Below are 24411 nucleotides of genomic sequence, written 5' to 3'. Positions count from 1 at the left end.
CCTTTCTCCGGTGACAGTTTAACACAGTTTAACACAGTTCTTTTTCTTCATGGGGCAGAATCCCTAAGGAACGTTCTCTTGCACAAGCACAGTAGAGCTCTTGAGCAGCAGCCGTTCCATGTAAGGGGGCTCAGGCAACAGAACGTCCTGAATTGCCCCATGAGTTGAAAGCTACTGCTGGGCCCCGTGCGAATGGTCTCTAGTTTACCATTATTTGCACCAGAAGTCACACATTTCACCACAGCAAAGAGGTTGCTGAAAAATATTCACCGTGGTGAATTGTGGGTGTCAGTTCAATGCTGCCGTGCCCTCACCAGTCATTTTCTGCAGCCTTTCCTGTCTTTCTCAGTTTTTGACTTCACTTGCCATTGACTTGGTTGGGACAAATGAGGCCAAGGGCACTGATGGCAAAGGACAAAAATGGCACCAAGAGCAGTCGCACAACGCAAGGCTGTTCCCAACAGGCCCACAAAATGGAGGCAAATGGAAGGTGTTTTTCAACACACGCAAAATGCCCGTGAAGTTGTTTTGGCACAGCCCAAACTCCTTCACTCAGTGCAGGCTTGCTCCAAATTAAAAAATAAAGTCTGGACTTAGAATGAACTCTCCCCTCTGCATCTCCACCACCCCTTTTACACTATCATCTGGCCAATCAAATGATGGCTGAATTTCTGCAAAGCTTGCGCTTGGGTTGATTTCCAGTCCAAATCTTGCATGTACGCAAGATGGCAGAGAATGAGTTGTCATTTTAAATTGGTCTTAACTTTTTTTTTTAACAAGCCCATTCACTCAAGGAGGTTTAAGCACACCAGCAAATTGGGAAGGCGTCCAGGAGCACCTTTAAGACTTACCAACTTTATTGTAGCATAAGCTGATGATGCATCTGACCAAGAGAGCTGTGGTTTGTGAAAGCTTATGCAATGGATGCATCTGACCAAGAGAGCTGTGGTTCTCAAAAGCTTATACTACAATAGATGTGGTCAGTCTTAAAGGACTCTACTATTTTGCAACTACAGACCAACGCGGCTAACTCCTCTGGATCTGCAAATTGGGGACTGTCTAAGGTAACCTCTGTTCTCACTTATTTCGGTTACCTGGAAGCGTCTTCCCCAAACACCCACTGACCCCGTTTTCTCCTTGGTTCAGAGGCTCATCATTGGACACAACATGGTTGCAACACCCAGTACTGATGAGGAAGGGATGGGCTTAGAAAGTCAGCGAAACTTCCAAACAAGTCCCTGGTCCAAGTATCCTTGAAAGCGAGCAGCAGCGCTTAGTGCAGCTGTTAATGGAAGTAATTCCCATTCGCAAGTCAACTGACGGCCCTTTCGGACTCGAAAGCCTGAGGTTCTCGTCTTCCTCCAAATAAATACAGGCCCCCAAGAGACACCTTACTGGACTCCTCCCCATTATCATAGTTTGCCAGATAGAAGCTCCCCTCCTGGAGCACAGATTTGCTCTCCCCAACAAGTGCTAGGACGGCATTTCTAAGAGCACAACAATGTACAATGCCTGAACATGCAAAATGCAACACTGCTGCACAGACAAAGGAATTCAAAAGCTAACCTATGGCAGTACGTGTTCAGTGTCATTGCCTAATAATAATAACAACATCTGATTTATATGCCGCCCTTCAGGACAACTTAATGCCCACTCAAAGCGGTTTACAAAGTACGTCATTATTATCCCCACAACAAAGACCCTGTGAGGTGGGTGGGGCTGAGAGAGCTCTGAGAAAGCTCTGACTGCCCAAGGTCACCCAGCTGGCTTCAAACGGAGGAGTGGGGAATCAAACCCGGCTCTCCAGATTAGAGTCCCGCACTCTTATCCACTACACCAAACTGGCTCTGATGCTGCTCTGTTAAGTAGGATGACTTCCCTTCATGCAAGGGGGAAACTGCAGGCACCCGGAACCACGGCCAGGCTACTGACACGGAGGCAGGCCTTGGTCTCCTGCTTCTGGGAGAAGCCTTCTGGGAAACTCGCGAGTGCCATGAGGTGTGTATGGCAAGATGGGGACCACAGGGGGCTTAAAGCCAGGTGGCCTAGCAGCAGTTGGCAGAATTCAGAAAACACCTCATTTCTCCGCAGTGCCACGGACTTGTATCTTAGTTGGTGTGAGATGCTCACAGCTAGAATTTGACTGTAGATTTGAGTCTTGGAGAGAAAGGCCAAAGCGCTTTCCTGCTCAACAACCACAGAAGGAAATCCTTTGAGAGCCTAGAACCCACAAGAACACTCCCCTACCCGGTTCCTAAAGTGGGTGGAGGGTCGCAGCCAGAAAACAGCCTCGAGTGTCAGCTGAGCTCCAGAGAAAGCCCCGAGAGTTTTGCACAAACCCATGTCTAATCCTTTCAGCTTCTTCCTCAACCATTTTCTGACGATACCCCTGAAGGGGGCTTTAAAGAGACGACGAGGTAAACGTTAACACCGGAAGGGGCCCGAGACCACTAATACACAGCGGGGTTGCAGCCAGCCCTGGCTTAGCCCGGCCTGCTGCTCCTTGCTGCCCCCCGGGGACACAACAAAGCAGTCGTTGCGAATACTGATTGGAACCATGGCCTGCCGAGGGATTCTCATGGCCACTTTCTGCAGAGAGACCCCAAAATATTCCCCCAATACTGTTGTCACTAACTTGTTTAACACTGTTATTTCAAAGTTCAAAGTCTGCCCGAGGTCGCTGCCCCTGCTCCCACCAGGAAACACGGCCCACCCCGGACGGAGAGCCGCTTCAGACGGCGGAAGACCTGCTGAGGTCAGGAGCCTCCTCGTCTCCTGCACCAGCCAGCTCCTCTTGCGGCCTGCACGTTTCCATTGCAGATCATATTCATAAATATATATATATATAAAAAACATCTATATTCTGTTTACGGTCAAGACAATCCCTTTTTCTGCTTTATGTCCAGGAAAATAAAACATAAGCCATCAAGAGGAGCCCCTCAATCCCCTCCCAAACACACACGCACACACATCATCGCTTTGTTTTGGCATAGTCAGAGCAGGTTTCGACCAGGGGCGTACCACAAGCGCCGGTGTCGTGGCGTATCTGCACCAGCAGCGGGCATTTCTTTTCCCCTTCCTTTGGGGCCCCTCAAGCACACCAGTTGAGAGAACCAAACCTGGGCTGTGCCTCAGACAGTGGCATCCAACATGGCCTCAGTTTCTGTCAAGATCTCATTCTGATTTGAATCCAGTCCGAAGAACTTCACCCTCAGTCCATCGACTGGGTGGACCACAGGCACCAGCGTGACCCGAGAGAAAGTCCTGGTGGCTAACTCAAAACGGCTTGTGCTGGCCAGCTCAATGGCGAGAGCTTTGAGGAACAGTTTTGCCAGGTGTTTGCCGAGACAGGTCCGTACACCTCCACCAAAAGGCAGGTAATGGAACCTGCCGTCCTTGTCTTCGGTGCGGCCCTGCCCGAAGCGGTCAGGGTCAAACACGTCCACATCCTTGAACACAGGGGCCGTGTCGTGAGTGTCCCGGATGCTGTACATGACGCTCCAGCCTTTGGGGATCTGGAAGCCCTGGAGAGAAGCGTTGGGAAAAAAAGGAGAGCAGCAGGTGTCAGAAGGGGTGCAGCCCTCTAAGTACCAAGCAGGGCCTCAGCCATCACTCCTAGAAGAGCGCGCACAGTCACAGGCCACTGGGGGGAGCAGGTTGCTGCTGCACCAGAATCTCGTCCCTGCCCACCAAGAGTCTGGAGCTGCAACATGGAGTCAGTATACGGACGCGGATGGCACCGAGCGGACGCCACAGGCTGCTTGTGGTTATGGAGCCAAGCTCGGGGCAGGCACCACGTCCACTGGGCTGCAAGCCTGCTCTGGAAGCCAACGGGGTTTCCACTGCAAAGAACAGGCAGGGGTGTTTTCACCTCCCCTTTCTGCTTCAGAGGAGGGGGCTTCGGGCATGAGAAGTGGAGCCCTGGGGTGATCTAGAAGCACCTGCAGCTGCGCTAGACCCCCCACCATGCCCTTCAGCAAGGCAAAGCGGAGGCGTTCCTATTAACTCCATGGCTGCTCTCCTTGCTGCTCTGGAAGCCACCCCCTTGGACATCCAGAAAGCAAAGTCCTTCAGGGCGCAGCGGGCAAGGGGGAGCTCTTGGACCCACAAGGATTTGGGCATTTGCAAAGAGGCTCACTTTTCGTGCCAGTCCTCTTTTTGCACGTGCCCAGAGTGTTTTGCAGCCGCCATTCTCACTTCCTCAATCCGCTCCAGAGTTTTGGCCAGGAAGAAGGAAATCGTTCCTCACTCTGAAGAGCAGGTCTGAGCCGGTGGGCCCCTCCCTACAACCTACGCAAGTGTGAAGAGGCAGGCAGGGGCGGAGGAGGAGTGGGGAGGGAAGAAGCGGCTGGGCAGAGACCCCAAACCCCAAACTATGCACCCCAAAGCAGCTCTGCTAAGCTGTGAGTCAGCACAACGCTAAGGGGCTTGCCGAGGCCACGCTCCCGGCTTGGGACGGCACCAGAACCAGGCAAGCTGGAGATAAACTGCAGGTCAGAAGGCAGCGTCTACGGACTAACCGACCTCACAGGGATGTTGCGAAAATACAAGAGGGTGAGGATCATGTATGGAGGGCTGGCTAAAAAAAAAAAAACAAATGCATTCTTCCCCACAGTTGGGAATTGCCAGCAAATGCTTGGTGGCAGAAAATGGTTGTCTGGACCTACCCTGCGGCTTGCTACATTCCTGAAAATGTTTGCAACTCAGGTAGAGCCGGGATTCAAAGAGCCCCTAACTTAATCTGTGCCTGTGCACACTCTCACCAGCCACAACTCCATGCAACGAGTCAACAGATGGTAAATTGATGAAGTAACACACAGCCCTTGAGCGAGCCTTAAGCCAAAGTATTTTCCAGAGCAAGTAGCAACAGAATAGCGCTGGATTGCCTCCCCTTGTGTGCGTTAGCTGTGCGTCTGTGCAGAGCAGCCAAGGACGCCTGGGGTGTACAGGGCTGGCTGCGTGGAAACTGTGTGAGAGAACAAGTTACTGGACGGAGAGCAACGATCGTACCTCAATCCCATTCCAAAGGCTATGAGCACATCCCTTCACACCTGGGAAGGCGTGCCATAACAGCCAAGCCGCAAGAGTTTTGTTTTGTTAGCAGAAAACTCCATCCGTTCTCAGTGCATGACCTCATGTCATCCAAACAACTGGATCCCTTCTTTCATTCTCAAGGAGATTTGGGGCGTCGCATGAACCAGACCCCTTGGCCCATCGAGGACAGCGGTGTCTACTGATACTGGCAGTGGGTCTCCAGGGTCTCTTGCAGCGGCCTTCACATCACCTCCTCCCTGATCCTTTTAAACAGAGGTGCTGGGGACTGAACCAGCCACCTTTTGCATACCAGGCAGAGGCTCTTCCACTGAGCCACGGCCTCTCCCTGAATGAGACTGCATCTTCCCATGGCTGGCTTCCAACTGAGAATGGGCTGCTAAATCTCAAGAAGAGGGCCGGTTCTGAGGTTGCAGGGGCTCCCCCATAGGGTACTGGCGGTAGATGCCCTGCACAGGACGCCTGCCCCTTCCCCACTGGCAGAGGACCAGAGCGCAGCCCCTTCTGGCTGGTACGTCACGTGGCAGCAAAAACGGCAGACTTGCTTGAACCCGGCATGCCCCGTCATGCCCCGTTCATGCCCCGTCATGAACCTGGAACCTACTGCTCTGTCTAAAACACAGCAAAAGCTATTTAAGGAACAAATCCCACACTGTACTCCTCGGAGCCCCGGAGAACGCACATCTTTACCCATTAGTACATGTTAAAGGTGGGGGGGGGGATAAAATCTCAGAGAAAGGCTGCCCAATCCCAGTACTCACGTCCAGCTCAAAGGTCTGCAGCACCGTCCTGTAGCCGCCCGAGATGGGGGTGAAGAGCCGCAGCACCTCCTTGATGACGCAGTCCAGGTAGTGGAGGCCGCTGAGCGTGTCCAGCCGGAGGGAGCCCTCGCAGAGGCAGCCATTGTGCAGCATCCCTTTGCTCCTCAGCTCCTCGCGGAGCTTCTCCAGGACCTGGGGGTGCTTCAGGAGCTGCATGATCAGGGACGTGCTGGCACTGGCGGTGGTGGCGTAGGCTGCAAAGATCAGCTCCAGGGTGCCGTCCTGAAAGTCCAAGAGCAGGCCCCAAGTTACCAGGCCCGTTCTGCCGTGGCTGGGGACTGAGAGGCGCTTCCCAGCATGCCTTCTCACTCTTGGGGGACACCTTTCTAGCCTCCCAAACACGCTCCCCCCCCCCACAGAAGCTTGGCCAGAACCTCCACCGTTCTCTTGGGCTTGTGTTTTAAGCAAAATGGGGTCATGAAAGAGAACTCCTGCAAGGCACGCAGACAGGGTGCGGCAGAAAGGATGGGCAGACGGGGTAGGAAGAGAAGCCAGGCCTGAAGGGGAAGGGAGTATTGTCGCTCCTACTGGAAGAGAACTGCATCTGACGAAGAGAGCTGTGGTTCTCGGAAGCTTACGCTACAGTAAAGGGGGTTAGTCTTAAAGGTGCTACTGGACTCTTTTCTATTTTGCGACTACAGACTAACGCAGCCCACTCCTCTGGGTACTGGAAGAGCTGCCCGCAACTTTCAGGGCTTCTGCGCTGCTTGGGTTGTTGCCCTCCTTCTAGGGAATACCAAATCCTGCCCTTGAGCTCAGCCTGTGACGCTTCTCGCACTCTTCCCGCACAGGACTTAGCCTAAGTCCTCCCTGCCCCGCCCTGGCAACTGCCAGCCGCCCGTCCCGAACCTTCAGCTCTTGCATGGTCAGCTCCTTCCCGTTCTCCTTGCCGCTTTCAATCAGCAGGTCCAGCGCATCCGAGTAGTCCTTGCCTTGCATATTCTGCAGTTTTTCCTGGATGGCTCTCTCCAGACCCTTCTGCAATGCCTCCCGGGCCCGAATGCCCTGCAGGAGACAGAAGGAAGAGGGACTGAACGCCCGAAAGAGACGCTGGCCGGCAAAGGCCAGTGAGTCCCCGGCTGGCGATTCCTAGGGCAGATGAAGCAACCCACACGCTGAAACTGCTGGGAGGGGAAGGGCCAAGCGGCCCACCTGAGCCCTCAAGCCAGAGCCACCTTCTCCCGTTCTGCCGGGTGGCCGTGTGGCCAAGCCATCTCTTACCTTCCGGTAGCCACTGAAAGGCAGGTCCACGGGCAAGGAGAAGACGTTCTCCACAAACTGCTGATAGACCTCAAAGAGGTGGCTGAGCTCTTCATCTGGGATCCGGAAGCCCAACAGGACGCGGATGGCCATGCGGAACGTGAGTTTCTGTGCCTCGTAATAGACGTTAATGGGCTCCGGGTTGCTGCTCCACGCCCGCAACGTGTCTTGGATCACCAGCTGGATCTTGGGGAGGTAGGTCTCCAGGGCTTCATGGCTGAATATTTTGGAGAGCACCTGGAAAGAAGAAGGGAGCCACATGTAAGTAACCGCTAGGATCATGACAGCTGCTGTAGCATAGTGGCTGCAAGGTTGCAAATCAGCACTCTGCTGGTTCGACTCCCACTCCTGCCATGAGCTCAGCAGGCGGCCTTAGGTGAACCCCTCCTCTCAGCCCAGCTCCCCAGCTACATTGTGAAGATTAATAACTGCACTATTCACCTCTCTGAGTAGGCACTAATCTGACTAAAAGAGTGGTACGTAAGTGCAGTTAATAATAATGATGGTGCTGTTATTGTTATTGTTATTGCTGTGAACAGAGACGTGGACAGAATCCAGCCACCGCGAGAGAGGAGGCAGGGAGGTGCCACATGCCCCCCGGGCTGCGCTCGGTCGTCAGCTCAAGCAGCAGCAGCAGCAGCAGAGGTTTCTGGGCCTCCCAGGGAGCAGCTCTGCAATCCAACCGGGGCACCAACCAGGATTCCTCACAGCCGCACAGAGCAGGTGTCGGTGTTCCTTCCTCCACCTGCGTGATGCTGCCATGGAGCCAGCTGCAAGCACAGCCACCCCCTCCCGCACTTGTAGACCGCACACTCGGGGTCGCCAGAGCCAAGGGCAGGAAGCCCCACGGGATGCGCCGTCTAGCTGCAAACTCTCCAGCTACAGATCAAGCAAAACAGCAAGCCCAGAACTGACTCGGGAGACGGGCTATTACAGGCCTGTGTGCAGCCGTCACCGGAGCCGGCAATTTTAGGGGGCATGAAACAATGCACAACTTCAGAGAGACACGGAGTGCACACCAGCCAGCCCCAGCAGTGGATCCCAGGGCATGCAGCTCGCATTGACACAGCAGAGCCTCTTGTACTGTCCCTTCTAGCCGAGAGAGCCGGGAGTAGCAAAAGCCTCGGCAACATCCCACCTGAGTGGCAGGAAAACTCTTGCATCGCGATTCTGTCCCACAGCACCCGTGCCAGAGGGTGTGAGTCGAAGGAGACGGTTTGCTTATTTTTTATTAGTGGGCACAGTGCTGCCATGTGCCCAGCCTGGCGGCTCCAGCAGCAGCAGTGAGCACACGCCAAGGTAAAGGTCAGACGGTTCTATACAAGTCTACTGCGGAAATGTGGGCGGAGTGTGGAGAGGTTTGAATTTGGGAGGAGAAAGGGGGACATGGGCACTCTTTCTAGCCAAGGAAGCTTCTCTGAAACAGCACCCCCTTTCAAGCTGCAAATGTGAGAGTCTCTCCCCCCCCCCCGGCATCCGTGGCAATGCAGGAAAATAACAATTTCCTTGATGCAAAACAAAAGTCCAGGGGCACCTTATAACAACAACATTCAATTTATACACCACCCTTCAGAGCAACTTAACGCTCTCTCCGAGTGGTTTACAAAGTGTGTTATTATTATCCTCACGACAATCACCGTGTAAGGTGGGTGGGGCTGAGAGAGCTCTGAGAGAGCTGTGACTGGCCCAAGGCCACCCAGCTGGCTTCAAGCGGAGGAGTGAGGAATTAAATCTGCCTCTCCAGATGAGAGTCCTGCCGCTCTTAATCATGACACCAAACTGGCTCTACACCTTAGGTGGCACTACACCTTAAAGACAAACAACACTTATTTCAGTAGGAGCTTTCGTGAGTCACCACTCACTTCCTCAAACTGGAAATCAAACGGAGACTTTTTCTTATGGAGCAGGTCCCGTCCCCCCCCGCACCCGGGGTGGGCAGTAGTTAAAAGAGGGAGTTCATTCTGTCTCGCGTCTTTCCAGTGGTGGCCCTGCAAAGGAAGGCGCCCTTCTTCCCAGCAGTTTTGTTTAGTCAAATAACAGTCCCAGCTTTTCCAGGGCCTTTGCCATGTGGACCCACAGTGCCCGTTGCGTAAGCAGGTTGAGCTTTATGTGCCAAGGTTTGGGAGGAGGGAAGCCCTTCAAGAGCAGATAAGGCAGTATCAGGACAGAGAATGAGGTCTGGATCAGGCCCTTGTAGGAGCAGCATGTGGGGCTGTCTGGCCCAATTTCAGTGCCGCTCTGAATAACGCCAAGGTGGGTCGCCATGTTTGTCTGTAGCAGTAGAAAAGAGCAAGAGTCCAGTAGCACCTATAAGACTAACAAAGTTGGTGGTAGGGTAGGCGCTTCTGTGAGTAACAGCTCAGTGAATCTGAAGAAGTGAGCTGTGACTCATGAAAGCTCATGCCCTACCACAAATCTTGTTAGTCGTATAGGTGCTACTGGACTCTTTGCTTTTTTCTACTGCTCTGAATTATGCATCCAATCCAAGGCCGGCCAGCCACTCAGGGCGCAGAGACAGAAGTGCAGTCCAGGGTTCCTTCCATCTCCCGTGTGCAGAAAATCCTTGCTAGAAAGCCACGCCTACGGCCGCTTGCCCAGCTAGCCCACCACTAGCACACCACTTGGCAGATAATCTGCACACCACTTGGCAGACTCGCCATGTGCACATAAACCATCGGTGTTTCCTATGATCCAGAAGAGGCAGGAGGAATAGAGCAGCCCCAAAGCTGCCCTGAGAGGCCACAGAGCACAGCACACCATACAGGAACACGCAATGTTCCACTGCCCATCATTCTGCTGCCCAGATGTTCGAACGCTCACACGTGCAGAGAGCTTTTCCCTCTCACAGCACAGCCTGTTTGCACCTGGAGTGAAGGGAAGGGCTCCGAGGAGAGGCGCCCGGCAGCAGTCAGAGATGCCCCCACTTTTCAGGCAAGCAGAGAGTGCCACAATAGTGGATGGCTCTTACTGAACAAAGGAGGAGGCAAGCCAAGTCTGTAGGACTATTTCACACATTACACGGCGACAAGCCTGAGTTTGCCACCATACTTAACAAGAAGACAAGCCAAATCTGGGTCATTTCTTGCATCTCTGCAGGCCAACGCACGGTTTGGCATTCATACGGTGCAACGTTGGGTGCCCCCTTGCACAATCAGCTGGGCACGGAACACCGCAAAAGGGCATGCCTTCTCTCCTCGTGGGAAACCAGTCAAGGGCACACAAAGCCCCGGGCAAGTCCAGGCTGTCCCCGACCGGCCACGAAATCAGCAAAGAACTAGCCACAGCTGCGGCACACCAGAGATCCGGATGGCACCTGAGCCTCCAAATCAGAGGCCTGCTGATGCACTCGGAGAGAAAGGCGGAGAAAGAGAGGGGCCAGCCCAGTCCCCCTGCCAGGGCATCAGTTTCACACATTCAGAGGCCGTTTCCTGCCTTCTATTTTAAGACAGCCCAAGAGCCCTTTGCTGCGTTCCAGGAGCAGACGTGTGTGCCTGCATGTGTGTGTGTGCGCGTGGGGGGGGGGGGGAGCAGCGCAGTGGTTTTTTAAAAAGCCGTCGCTATAAAATCTGACAACAGGGTGGCCTTGCCAAGCCTGGCTGCCTTTTCCCGCCCGGAGCTAATGAGGGGCAAGGCCTGTTTCCAGACACGCCCAACCCACCCAGAACCACCTGGGAAGAAACAGGAGGGAGGGGCATGGAAGAGCGACGCACCAGGCGAGTTGCACACGGGAGCCAGGAAGGAGGCCGTTCCCTGGCAGATGGGGCCGCCGGTTTCAGGGCCAGCAAGGGCTGCTGCCACAAGTGAGTGCTGGCTCTTAGATTCCAGCGTGGCAGGGCTGCTGCTCTGGAGGAATCTGCTGCCTCTGTAAGGCAGGAGGGAAAGAGGCAAGATGCCGGGATCTTCACAAACACTCAGCCTCCTGAGGGTGAATTCAGGGATGTGCTAGAAAGCAGTGATGATCCAGCCTAAACATTTTGGGCTCCTGTTCTTAAATACAGAAGATTCTGTGCCCTTCTTCAAAGGCATGGTCTCCAATCTGGCCTCCATAACCAAGCACAAGGCTACCTGCCAGCCACCAGGCACAGCCCTACAACAACAGTGGTTCTGGACGGGGGGAAGGGCACCTCCCAAACATCTGGCAGGCTGTGGTGATCCCCAGTGGTTCAGGTCTTTCCTGGAGAATTTACTGCCACAAACATAAGAGTCCAGTAGCACCTTTAAGACTAACCAACTTTGTTGTAGCATAAGCTTTTGAGAACCATAAGATGCATCTGATGAAGAGAGCTGTGGTTCTCGAAAGCTTATGCTACAATAAAGTTGGTTAGTCTTAAAGATGCTACTGGACTCTTTACTATTTTGCAACTACAAACTAACACAGCTAACTCCTCTGAACATAAGAGAACGTAACAGCACTGCCTATGCCAGATCAGAGCCCTTCTCCATCCAGGCCAGCAGCCCGATTCATAGTAGCTAAAGGGACACCTCCAGAAGGCACGCAGTCGTGGCATGGGGGCCGATGCTTCCCCCTGTTGCTTCCTCCCCAACAACTGGAAGGCACAAAGATGCTGCCTCTGAACACTGAACATTTTGTCACTGTGGCTAACAGCCGCTGAAGCAGTTCTCCTCCATAGATCCCTTTTAACACCAGCTACATTCATGGCTATCACAACCTCCAGTGGCAGGGAATTCCACAAGCAGTTCCGTTGATCCCATTGCTTGTCAACTTTGCTGGGTGCCCCTGAGGTCAGGGGGAGGGAGAAAAAGTTCTCTCTCTGTCCACTCTCTCTACCCCGGGGGATAACTTTATAAACTTCTATCGTGTTCCCCCTTAGGGTTTGTTTGGGGTTTTTTGCCTAGGCTGAGAAGCCCCCATCTCTCCAGCCTTTCATCCTAGGAAACTTGCTCCAGTCCTTAATCACCTTGGTTGCCCTTGACTGCACTTTTTCCCAGCTCTACAATACCAGAAATGAAGACAGTTTTCCAAAGGCAACCACACCACAGATCTATCCCAAGACATTACAATACCAGCCACGTTGTTTTCAATCCCTTTCTTAACCATCCACAATATGGAATTTGCCTTTTTTACGGCTGCCACACCCAACGGCGACATTTTCATCCAACCAGGACGCCATCCATTCTCTTTCCTCGGCAAGCCCCACCAGTTCAGATCCCAACAGCAGCTGAGAAGTGAAATTTGCAGAACTTTTGCCCCCAAACGCATCACTTTACGCTCACGAGGAACCTCATTTGCCATGTTTTCACCCACACACCCTGGTGGAAGTGGTCCAAACTAGCTATGCCAACTTGCACCAAATCCAAGCCAAGTAATCCTCACTGGTAAAATACAAACCTCACATCCTGGGTAAATTTTAGCCCTTCCAATAAAACGATCAAATGGCAGTCAATGGGGCCATTGAAAGCCTGTTTGATTTGGAAAGTGCCGGTGAGTTGCCGGCTGAGCAGGTCCCGAATTCAGTTCCTGACATTTTCATAAAGGGCTGCGGGTGCCAGGAGAGGCTGCTGTCTGCCCGAGTCCCTGGAGACCTGCTGCCAGGCTGAGTTAAATGGACCCAGGTGCAAAACATGCTCTCAGCCAGCTTCACACATCCAGTTTTTAAATTCCTTGCCGTGCTTATTTGCTGTGCCTGAGGCGCCCCCACCCCACCCCGTGCACATCAAGTGACACTTCTAGAGGAACTTCTAGAGGGGAAGAGCAAGAGGCACTGCTAGGCAGGCTGGCTCCTTAGGACGTTTGGCGCAGGAGTCCCTGCCGCCACCACGGCCTGGAGGTCAAGCACAGTTACTCCCAGAAGCATCTCACCAATCCTGCAAGTTGACATTTAAACAAGGTAATTTCCTGTATAAAGAGAAGGCCGTCAATTTATCCCCTGGCTTTTGAGGCCCAGGTACGTAGCAGGCTCAGTGGTAAGGGACATGCCCTCTGCACAAACTCAGAGGCACTCTCTTGGCTGTTGCAAGGCCTCTCATGCAGGAATAGGGCCTGCCTGAATCGGCGGCCGGACAGGGCAGCCAGCAGGGCACCATCTCACCGCGTCTTCCCTCTCCCCTTTGCTGTGAGCGCAAGAATTCTTTCCTGCAGGAGGAGGAGCCCAGAGAGGGGCTGCAGTGGCCGGGCCTGCTGGGGGGGGGTCCTGCCAGCCCTCCTTCAGGTGGCCAGATCCAGACCCCTGCCCCCAGCCCTTCCCTGCGCCTTCCCAACACGCTGCTTTCAGAAGCAGCCGGCTTCCTTTCATCTGCCTACTCAAAGCCCGGCTTTGGCTCTTCCCGGATTCTCTCGAGCCCCCTGTGCCCTCTAGTGGGCATTCACCAAATAGCTCTTCCTGGCCCACGCATAGAAATCACAAGAGGTGGGCACCAAGGAAAGGTCCTCAACCCCAGAGGGGGCAGGCAGGCCCTTTACAGGGTGGGTTTCTGCCTGGAGCGCCACCAGGGCCCAAGAGGCATTTCGTGAAATGCAGGCACCGCACAATGCAGGTCTCCTCTGCTTTCACATGCAAAGCCCTTCATGGCCTCTGCCCCCACGTTCCACCACAGCAGCCCCACTCATCTAGACAGAGCCTTTGTCCGATAGCTGCAGCTGGGCAAAATCAACAGCTGCTTCCACACGTGCTTTCTCTGTGGTGGCCCCCACCTTACGGAACAGCCTGCCGGCGGTCAGGAAAACTCCCCACTCCTCTGACTTTGTGCAAACTGTGCAAAACTGAATTATTCAGGAGAGCTCTCTACCTGGATAACAGGGCTGTGTGGTAAGAAGTAGCTCAGAGAGAGGCATTGGCGAGGGCAGGGACTATATGCTACTCTGCTGGATACTCGGCTAATATAGAAGTACACCTATTAGGAGTAAGCATGCCATGTAAATTAATTATGCTTTGTTTCAAAAAGATTTCATCTCTGTGTGCTCAGCTTCATGCTTGTTTTCAAATCTTCTTCTACCATACTCTATTATATCGCTTTCACTGAATGTCCTTACTGTTGTTCGCAATTGTACTTTGCTCAGTAAATCTCCTAGCCGTTGATTATATTGTCTTTTGACTTACACTGTGCAACCCACCTTGGATCTCCGTGAGAAAGGCGGACTATAAATAAATAACTATTAGTATCAAAGAAGAGAGGTGAGCGCTGTAGAAATTTGCTTTGGAGACACGGCGGGACAGGGCACCCCTTGTGCTTCAGCTAAGATGTTTGGAATATTGCAGCTGAGCTCTCTTAGCCCTCACCTGAACAAAACAAAACGTGCTTTAGTGATCCCATGTATGGGGGGCGGCTCAGTTAGATGGACTCCAAATTTGGCCATAAAATCTTTTTTAAATGCCGGGGGCTACATCCAGCATGCCACCAACAAGTAAGCTGAACCATGAGACCTCAGAGGGGCCCAACGGTAGTGGTCTTTTTGCTGAGAGAGGAGCCACGGCATCTTTCCCACAACTGAGAACACTGTGCCCAGCCCTGGATCACACCAATACATCCCTGAAGTGCTGCAACGCTGCAAGGAGCCCTGGGAGGCCCCAGGTAGCGGCGACATCAAAGGAGCGTGGTTGCACTTCTGCAACTAGAGAACAACAACTGGCTAAGCAAAGACTCACAGTTGTAAGTATTGAAGCCTTTGAGAGAGGGAGTTGTTTGAATCCCTTGGAACGCATTTCAGACATTTTGGGGACTTGGCAAGGATCACGGAGAGAAAAGCGAGCTATAAAGAGTAACAACAACAAGGCCAATGTTAGGAATAGACTCATCTGAGCCCGCTTTCAGGAAGGGCGGGTCAGAAATGTAATAAATAATATAATAACAATCTTAGTGTAATGACGTGAGAGCCGGTTTGGTGTAGTGGTTAAGAGTGACAGGACTCTGATCTGGAGAGCCAGGTTTGATTCCCTGCTCTTCACTTGAAACCAGCGGGGTGACCTGGGGTCAGTCACAGCTCTCTCTGAGCTCTCTCAACCCCACCCACCTCACAGGGTGATTGTTGCGGGGATAATACTTTGTAAACCGCTACGAGTGGGCATCAAGTTGTCCTGAAGGGCGGTATATAAATCCAATGTTGTTGTTATTCATACTCGACAATCATTGGGTACTTGCTAAACTTTGGGGTGCTTTGGATCCTGGTATTCTTGAGGGGGCACGATCCATTTCACGTGTGTGTTCTCAGAAGCAAGTTCTACTAAGGTGAAAGGATCTAATGCCACCGTGAGTTTATTGCAGCCCATGCCATGGTTTGGCGGTTGCGTGTTAAATTTATGGAAATGTGCTGCTGGGCTATGGTGGCAGAGTGGCTAAATGAATGACGTGGCCCAGGATTGTCCTGGGTTCAAATTTTTCCTCTGCCATAAGCTCATAAGGTGACCATAGGCAAGCTACTCTCTCTTATTTTCAGTCCTCCTGTCTGTAAGACGGGGAAAATACTGGCCTACCTCCCAGAGTTGTTGTAAGGATTACTATGATAATGTATGTAAAGCATACTGAAAGCTCTACAGAAATAGTCTGTTCTGTTATTATATTCTGAAGGCAGAAGCAACACGCCACTTTGGGGGGGGGGGCAGCAGTGCAATATAAGGGGCAGTTCTTTCAAAACAAAGCAAATCTGTCCGGCCCCAAGCTGACCTCGGGCACACGCCACAAAGAGGTGTGGAGGGGGAGCCCGCTAAGAACAGGGGCTGAATGATCCCGGCTGTAAACGTCCAACTAAGCCACTGCCTGGAATGAAAACAGGATATTTCAGGCTTTATGGTTTTCCTTAGGCAGAAAATTCTTGCCCTAGGTTTCTCGGCGGCAGGATGCACGGCGCACTCCAGGTATGCACAACACCAAGCCGTGTTCCCGGGGAAACTCTGAGCCTCGTTTCTGTTTGGAAGAAGGGCAGACAGCGTCACGACCTTCCAGCCTTTGGACGGAGATTCTCAGCTCCAGACTGGCACCACGCAAATCCCCTCTTCGAGCTGCCAGATACAATCTTCTAAAGACTATTCCGCTTAGCACTATACAATTGTAGCAAAGGAAACTGTTAAACGGAAACAGCAGCGGGCAAGCCCAGCCGCCTGATCAGCGACCCTCCAGCCAGCCCTGAACTCACGGCAACCTCTGATCTGTTTACAGGCTGGGGGTGAATCCAAGACTGCAATGAGCTGGCAGAGAATTGGCAGCCAGGGCGAGATCGCATGCTCTCGCCTCACCTCTCGGCGCCTCCTCGGGCCAATGAATAGCAGGGTGTTGCTAGAGGGGCAGTTCGCAGGGCAACCCTGGGGCAGCCCAGAATTCCCTGTGCATGTTCACAAGAGAAACCCGTGTCCTGAATTTTGGAGAATAGGCAAGACGCAGAAAAATGTACCACCAGTCTCACACTGCAGCACGTGAGCAACCTGAGAACGCGCCAACACATTCGATCTCCACACCCCCAGGACTTGCTACGTCAAAGGATGGTCCTCAGCAGTCCTGGCCGGGGGGGCCTTCGGTGGGTGCTGCTCAGACCTGAAGGATGTTTTTGACAATTTGGAAGGATTTGGAGGGCAGCCGCTAGGCGGGGGGCCCCCCAAGCATCCTATGTGTGGCTTCCAGCATTTCCTCAGTAGGGCCTTGCAATAATGACCTTGCCTTCTCCGGTGCCCCCCAGTCCCGGGGGTTTCAACTGAACACTGATGGAGCAATCCGGCTGCGTGGCCACGCTGGAGCTGAGCGCGGTCAGAAGGCTCTGCAACTTCCAGCACAGCATCAGCCTGCCGCACAGCCACGAGTTGGAGTCTGGAGCCGGAAAGGCCTTCCCTCTACTTCCTATTGCCTTGCAGGGGGTGTTGTGGCAGCTCCCCAGCTGGTCATTTCAGCCAGGTGCGAGCGATCGGAGACCTGTGGGGAGCCCACAAAGCTCCTACCTTCAGTCGGGGGGGGGGGCAGCAGCGGTATTTGTGAATTTCCTGCGTTGTGCAGGGAGGTTGGACTAGATGACCCTAGAGGTCCCTTCCAACCCTAGGATTCTATGATCTGCAAGCGCACTCATTCATGCATGGCAGATGTGCTCCCTGCATGGGGACACCACGGCGACAGCGTACAGGCTGGAGAGCACCCAAGAGCTCCACATTGGAACATCTACAGTGAATCCAACAAGGGGGTGGGGTGGGGGGTGGCATAATGTTAGTTTTCAAACATGTCAGGCAGAACAGAGAGAATAAGCAATCCCCAAAAGCTTCAAAACTGAAGAAGGGAGTTTTGTTCAACGGTAGCCATGGAAGTCCGGGCTCCAAGAGCCCCGGGTCTCCTCACACACCTGCCCCCTCCCAGCCTAGCAGTCTGGGAAGCCCTTCTTCCCCCAAAGCCGCGGCGCTGACTATTGCTTGGGGCAGGACTCCCAGCTTGAGGGCTTGGTGGTTTTGCAAGTCTTTGGTGCCAGCGCTGGCGGTTCCTGGGGCAGAGCTCCCGAGCTGGCTGCCAGGTCCAGTGGAGCCGCAAACAAGAGGAGGGCTTCGGGGTCAAGTGCCTGGCCCAGTGGGCAGGAAGAGGAAGGGAAGAAAAGTCCTCCAGGCCTTGCTTTGCTTTGCACCAGCGATGCTGACAGACATGCGCTTGCAGGGGCTTGAGGCACAAGTGCTTTGGCCTGCCTGAGCCGATCGTTACGGGAACGTGCGGAGTCTGTTCCAGGTGGGGCAAAGCCCGTCCCACACTCACCTACCCAAGACAAGTTCCTGGGCTTTTGACATGCGGGGGGCGGGGGTGGGATGCTCCACCACTGGGCCACTCCAGGCTCCAGAATTCCCAGCGCATGTGGGCCACAGCCACGCCACGGAGATGGCCGACAGGGAGGAACGGATCTCTCAGGTGTGGCATGCAGTGGGCCGACTGACCTGAAGCTGTTCGGGTGGGGGGGGCATAGGGTTGGTCTGTCCTGAATCTGGTAGTGCTGGAGCTGACTCTTGTGACACTCAATACGGTTTCTAAAGTTGTGAAGATTAAAGGGGGGGGGGGGGACAGGGACACCTGATTGCATCGAGTCTGCAGGGAAACCAGCTCCATCTCTAGTGTGAGAGGGGCTGAGCCTCAAGGCCCCATAGAGTGCTGTTCCCTCTCAAGAGGCACCTTCCCTTGGCAAGGGAAGCCAAGACATCTCGCTCATGCTCAGAGGCACATGCTGCATGTTCCAGACCTCATCACAGATGGAAAACAGGCGTGCTGTGCATTCCCCCTCTACCTCACAGGAGCCTTCCTGGCCCAGAGGAACATGGACAGATATGCAGCGATCCTTAAAGCCCCCAGCTACGGGACCCTGCCTCGTTCTGTGAGCAGAAGGCCCTCCGGCTCCACACGTCACCTTGTTGCTCCTTCTGGCCTCCTTTGCCAGCCTGCATAGCCACAAGGCGCAGGAGGCCGGATTCCAGCCGGAGGCCACAAGGTCAGCTCTCCAGCTCTGGACCAATGCTGCTGCCCACACATCACTCAATGAGCCACAAAGCCAACCCAAGCTGCCCACAGGCTGTGCACCCCGCTGGCCTTCAGCTGGGGGTTGCCAGCCACAAGCAGACCAAGGGCGGGCCACCAGGGTTGCCCCTTTGGGCACAGGGAGAGAAGGGGAGGCTCCCCAGGCAACAGCGAGAGCCGTTTCCCTGCAGAAAGGCACAGCCTGCCCTAGGAGAGAGACCTGTGCCAAGCGGGGCTGGACCTTCACTGGAGCCACTCTTCCACAGCCGGGACAGCATTTTTAGAAGTTCTAGAACCACTCAGCTGCAATCTCCTGAGAACACGAAGCCACCAGCGCCATCCTAAGCAGTGTGACCGGCTTAAATGAGTGGGACTCTGTCCAGGATTGCACCCGGCGTGTCCTCCTGAAGGCCCCACCTTCTCTTTCTGGGCAAGGACCGGTGGGTGAGCTTATTTCAGCCGCCTGGCTGGCCCATTTCTCCGCCCAAGAAACTTGCCAGGCAGGGTCTCCAAAGGGAGGAGGCTTCATCGAGGATTGGGACAGCATTTCCTGGGGTCGTGGTGGGCTTCCACACCCTTCCGTGCTGGGACCCAACCGGACCCTGCGCACGAGAGCGCATGCTGCACGAAACCAGAGCGGGCCTTCCAGAGGCCTCAAGGGCGGCTCCTGTTTCGTTTCGTTTCCCCCAGAGGTGGCTTAGGTGAGGGGCTCCGTTGGGCGCCCCAGGCTTCCGGGGACCCGCAGCCACCACCGCACGAACGGGGAAGGCGGCTGCCTGCAAAGCCAGCACGGGGCCACGCCCTGCACATGCTCAGAGGCACTCTCTTCTGCGACCGGATGCCCGCCGAAGCAGCCCTGGCTGCGGCTTCCCGCTCCAGGCATGCCCCCCCATGCGCGCGCGCGCGCACACAACCCCCCAGCCCCCGGTGCCTGCGCTGGAAGCGGCCCCCGGCCCGCGCCCGCGGCCCCCGCCCCCCCGGCCTTGCCCCTTTAAGGGCCGCCCGCCCCGCTCCGCTCCGGGCGCGCGTGCCGGGGAGACATCGGCAAGCCATTAGGAGCGCGACGCAGCCCTGCCGGGAGCCGAGACGGGGCCGCCGCGGGGGGCGCTCGCCTCCTCCCCCCGCGGCCCCCGCCGCCCCCCCCCGCCCGCACAGGCCGGGCCGGGCCGACCGACGCGCGCCGGATCGTGGCGCTCTGGGGCCAGGCGCGGCAAAGCGGCCCCCGCTCCCCGACGGGCAGGCCGGCCGGGCGCTGGTCCCGCCTGCAGGCGCCGCGCGCCGCCCCTTTCCATTCCTCGAAGGCTGCTCCAGCGCGGCGCCCGGGCGGGCGGGCCGGCTGGCCGGCCGGCCGGCAGGCAGCGGAGCCGCCCAGCGCCCGGGACTCTGCATGTGCTCAGAGGCTCCCCCCCCCCCAACGCGCGCGGTCGCGGCCCTTACCTTCCTCTTGTGGCGGTGCACGTCCCCGATGGAGTTGGCGACGGTGTTGGGGCCGAGCAGCATGCGCGTGCTGCGCGGCCACTCGGTGCTGACCAGGCTGTGCTCGCCCATCAGGATCTTGCGTACGTTCTCGGCGCCGGTCACGCGCACCAGCGGCCGCCCCAGCAGGTGCGTCTTGAAGACGTTGCCGTACTTCTCCCGCCGGGAGGACTGGAAGTAGGAGCCCTGCGGAGGAGGCGCACAGCGTCAGCCCGCCCCGCACGCACCCGCCGCCAACGCCGCCGCGCTGCCCGAGCCGGCCGGCGGGAGGGCCGGGGGCTGCCTCGGGCGGCGTCGAGGCACTGCGGGACCCCCCTCCTCCCCCCAGTCACACCCCCCCAGTTGATGCGCCCGCCTGGCCGGTGCTCCCTGGGGCCCTCGCCGGCAGAAGCGCAGCGAGGCACCCCGCTGAGCCCTTGGGTGGGAGGCCGTCGAGGAAGGCCGGGTCCCCGCAGAGGCAGCCGGTGGCCAGCCCCCTCGGTCCGTCTCGGGCCTGAAAAGTCCAGCAGGGCGGGCCCGGGCGAGGCACCCGCCTTCAGTCCTCCGCAGAGCCGGGCGCCAGGGAATGGGGCGATCCCGGAGGCGGGCAGCCCCCTGCAACGCTCCCTGCCCCCTTCCTCCTCCCTGGCCTACCCATTCGGGCAGAAGGGGGGGGACAGATCAGGTTCTGATCTGAGTGCTGGAGGCCCAGGGCTGGAGTTGGGGGGATGCATGCGGGGCACAGAGCCCCTCTGCAGCCCTGTGCGGAAGCACTCTGGCACCCCTGCACTTGGCCTTGGAGGAAAACCCCTGGGGATCACACGTGCCTGGGGCTGGCCCCTCCTTGAAAGGAATCCCACACCCCCACCCCCACCCCCGCAGGCCAGGGAGTCCCAGCGTGGAAGGCCCCATTGCAGCCATCTGTGGGGCAGGCGCCTCCTTCCCCCAAAGCAGAGGCCCCGGAGGACTGAGGGAGCCAGAGCCAAGGGCCCGCTGGCACCTCACCTCCCCCAGCAAGAGGATCCTCCTTCCCAGAAGAGTCCACCTGCTAATCTTCCGCAGAAAGATAAGGGATGACTAACCAGGAGGAGGGTCAGCAAACCCTGACCCCAGAGGCCCAGCACCAGCACAGCTCTCCCTCCATAAAGGGCACTCTGTGTATGTTCAGAGTTGCTCTTTTGTTCCATAGCTGAGCCTGCCTCAAAAAGAGATTAGGGCCAAGTCCCTCTTAGCCCTTTAAAACGCCCCACAGATATTGCAAATCACCATTCAGCGCATAGGCAATATGTGGGTCTCTGTCCTAGACTGGCACACTTCAGGTCACTACTGAGAGGGACTTAAGAGCCCCCCCCCCCGCCATGCCTGAAATGCCAGCTGGCTGCAGAAGGAAGGGAAAGCCTCCGGTAAGGGGGGGGGGGTGCTGGGTAACTCTCCATGGGGCTGTGAGGGGTGCCCGTGTATCAGGTGCTGACTGGGAGACCCAAGAGGCAGCATGTCAGTTCAGGATTGACTGACACAGTGCCCAGGGCATGATGTGCCCCAAGAGGCTCCCAATCCCCACCCCCCATTGACATCAAATCTTGCCCAGTCTGTAACCCCCAAATCTAGGCTGGCTTGTTTCCCATCTGGCAGGTGAACTCCCTACACCTGGGAGAGAGAAACCAACCCGTTCTGTGGATGCCAGCAGAGGTTTTCTTGCTGTTCTCGAGTCCCCCCCCCCAATAAGAGAAGCGGCTCCCCCTTGGCTCTCCCCCCCCCCAAACAAAGCCTCTTGCCCAATCGCAAAGTATGTACATTTTTGCAAGGAGGGAGGAGAATGACCTGCCCAATAATTTTGGGACAAAGTCTGGCCTTTCTGGTGACTTTCCAACATGGTGGTGAGAGCCACGGAAAGGGAGGGGGGTGCCCAGAAGGGGAGCTGGAAGAGCCCTCTGGCGCAGCCGGGTCTTCCCCCCAAATACCTTTTTCCAGACCTTGCCCCTTTAAATCCAGCCTTCCGAAGGAGGCCGAACGCCCAGCTTCCCCCTTAACCATTGCAACGTCTCCAGGTTGGGAGTGGGGGGAGGTTGGGGTTTTTTTAAAAAACAAAAGCACAGTTGTGAAGTTCAGATGTTCAGGTAACCCCCGCTTCTTGATCTGCGTAAATATAATTAAAGTACTTTTTGTGGCATTAATAAAGGGTTATTTGTACAACATTTCCATTGCTGTACAAAGGCCACCTTTATGTGGCAAGAGTTTTCAAGCAGAGTCCAATTTATACAATTTTTTTTGTATTTTTAGCTCTGGACTCCGTTTGGATGGAGCCTTGTGGAAAAGGGAGAACCCTTTCTCGGTCCCCCTGTAAAAATCTGATAAATTTCTTTTGAAAATAAAGCCCTATTGAGTGAGGGCTATTAACCCTTTGGCTGCTGGCAGGGACCCCCCCCCCCAGCATGCAATCTCTTGGGTATCATGATGGAGTTCTGGCTTTGCAACAGGAGAGCGGAAAACACAGCCTCCCCCTCCCCAGCCAAAGCTGACCACTTTGTCTCTACTCTGTCCTGTCAAACCGGTGTGTTTGGGGGCGGGGGGGGGGGCATTGCAGACCTCGGCTCTGCCCCCTCTACTGCGGGTCGCCGCCTGCCCCTTCCACACGGGCACCAGCGGGGCCCAGAGCGCGGCTGCGACCGGCATGCCGCCCATCAGCCAATCAAAGGCCCCATTGACTGGCGCTGACGGATCTCTGGAATGAACCGGGGGGGGGGGGGGCTGTAGGGGATCCCCTCCGGTTTCTGGGGCCCGCGGGGGTGGGGCGCCGAGGCGGCCCATCCCGCTCCACGCGCGGCCCTTCCCGCCCCGTCGCCCTCCCGGAGCCGCCGGGGAGGAGGCGAGCCCTGGCCGGCAGATGGGGCTCGGCGGGCCGGCCAAGCGCCGCCGCTCCCCGCCCGGGACTCGCGCGCGCCTGGGAACTCCCCCCGCCCGGCGGCCGGGAGGGGATTCCTCGAAGTTGCGGCGCTCGCGGAGGTGAACCCCGGGTTAAGCCCCGAGACGGCCGCGGGTTGCGCTCCGGAGGCGGCGCGCCGGCCCCGACCTGCTCCCCGGGGCGCCGAGACGGAGCCCGCTGGCTTTCCTCGGCGGGCGGGAACTCCTGCCAGGGGGGCGAAAAGGGCCTCCGAGGAGCCGCGGGCAGGAAGGCCGGGAGGGGTCCGCAGCCCCGGCGAGAGAACCGCAGCGGCGCTCAGCGCCGGCCGCGGAACGGGCCGCGGGCCACTTTCCCGCACTTCGGAGGGTCTGCCCGGGAGCTGCGCGCGGGCTCCGCCTGCCTGTCCCCGGGGACGAGCGGCGCTGCTCCCGAGCGGAGATGCCCAGCGCGGTGCCGCAGCCCCTGCGCTCACTCGGGCCGGATCCCCCCTCGCCCGCCGGCCCGGCCCCTCCGCAGCGAATGCCCAAGTCCGGCGGAGGCGAGGCGCGCTCCGACGGCCGGCCCGCTCCCGGCTCCCGGCTCCGGCGTGCCCGGCGCTGTCCAGCCCCCTCCCCGAGGCGCGGCGCCTGGCCTTACCTGCAGCAGCCAGTGGAAGGTCTCTCCGACCAGCGGGAAGCCCATGGAGCCCTTGGGGATGGGCAGCTTGCAGGCTTTGTCGCGGGTGGCGGCCCAGCGCAGCTGCCACAGCTGCTGGGAGACGGCCAGCAGCAGCGTCACCGAGACCAGGCAGGCCACGAAGGTGGCCAGCGCCGAGACCACGTCGAAGGGCTGGAAGAGCATCTTGCCGGGCAGCCCGGCGGGAGCAGAGGAGCGGCGCGGGGGCGCAGGCGCAGGCCCCGGCCGGGGCGCCCTCCAGGCGCCGCCCGACCGACCGCCCCCTGCCCCGAGGGGACCCCCGCGAGCCGGCGGCGAGCCTGGCACGGGACCGGGGAGAACGCGCCCGCTCGGCGGGGGCTGCTGCTGCTGCTGCTTTCCTTGCTGCACTCAAAGCCGGAGGAGGCGAGAACGAGCACCGGGGCAGGGCAAGGCCGGGCAGGGCGTCGGGGCTGCTTTGCTTGTTGCACGGGGCGGGGAGAGGCGGCGGCCGCCGTCGACCAACTTTTGCGGGCGCCCGAGCAAGCGGCTCCCGGGCAGGGGGCGGGGAGGCTCGGCTGGGCCGCCGGAGGAGGAGGAGGAGCCGCTGCGCGCCGCGCCAGTTTGCGGGCGAGCAAGTCCCGGCGGGCGCTTATATAGGGGCGGCGCGGGCCGCGGGCGGCCGTCGGGCGAGCGGGGGCAGCTCCTCCCCTCGCCGGCCCTCCCTCTCGCGGCGGGGGCGGGGGCGGGGGCGCGGCCGGGCGGCGGAGCGTGCCAGCCCTGGCGGCGGGCCCGCGCCGACCAGCCCGCCCGCCCGCCAGCCAGCGAGGATCCCCCGGCCGGCCGAGCCGAGCCGCGGCGGCCTCACCT

General features: G+C 57.2%; 1 protein-coding gene across 1 annotated transcript; it reads right to left on the bottom strand.

Moving 5' to 3' along the window:
• Positions 1–825: 825 nt before the first annotated feature.
• Positions 826–24130, bottom strand: LOC129337137 (cytochrome P450 26B1). Its single transcript, XM_054990653.1, has 6 exons — positions 23545–24130; positions 19989–20213; positions 7095–7370; positions 6723–6878; positions 5814–6095; positions 826–3524 (listed from the first exon to the last, which is right to left on the bottom strand). The coding sequence occupies exons 1-6, from the start codon at positions 23746–23748 to the stop codon at positions 3132–3134; spliced, it is 1536 nt and encodes a 511-aa protein (XP_054846628.1). The 5' UTR covers positions 23749–24130; the 3' UTR covers positions 826–3131.
• Positions 24131–24411: the final 281 nt, after the last annotated feature.

The sequence above is a fragment of the Eublepharis macularius genome, chromosome 10 (assembly GCF_028583425.1).
Source record: "Eublepharis macularius isolate TG4126 chromosome 10, MPM_Emac_v1.0, whole genome shotgun sequence".
In the NCBI taxonomy this organism is placed as follows: Eukaryota; Metazoa; Chordata; class Lepidosauria; order Squamata; family Eublepharidae; genus Eublepharis; species Eublepharis macularius.
The sequence above is the reverse complement of the archived record's forward strand: the minus strand, read 5'-3'. Positions and strand labels throughout refer to the sequence as shown.

Bases quoted from the DNA above. Each gene is read 5' to 3' on its own strand.
- LOC129337137 (XM_054990653.1), bottom strand. From the start codon at position 23,748: ATGCTCTTCCAGCCCTTCGACGTGGTCTCGGCGCTGGCCACCTTCGTG. The intron at 20,214-23,544 runs GTAAGGCCAGGC...CCTCCTCCGCAG, and splicing joins CCTTCCACTGGCTGCTGCAG to GGCTCCTACTTCCAGTCCTC. The intron at 6,096-6,722 runs GTTCGGGACGGG...TTGGACTTTCAG, and splicing joins TGACCATGCAAGAGCTGAAG to GACGGCACCCTGGAGCTGAT.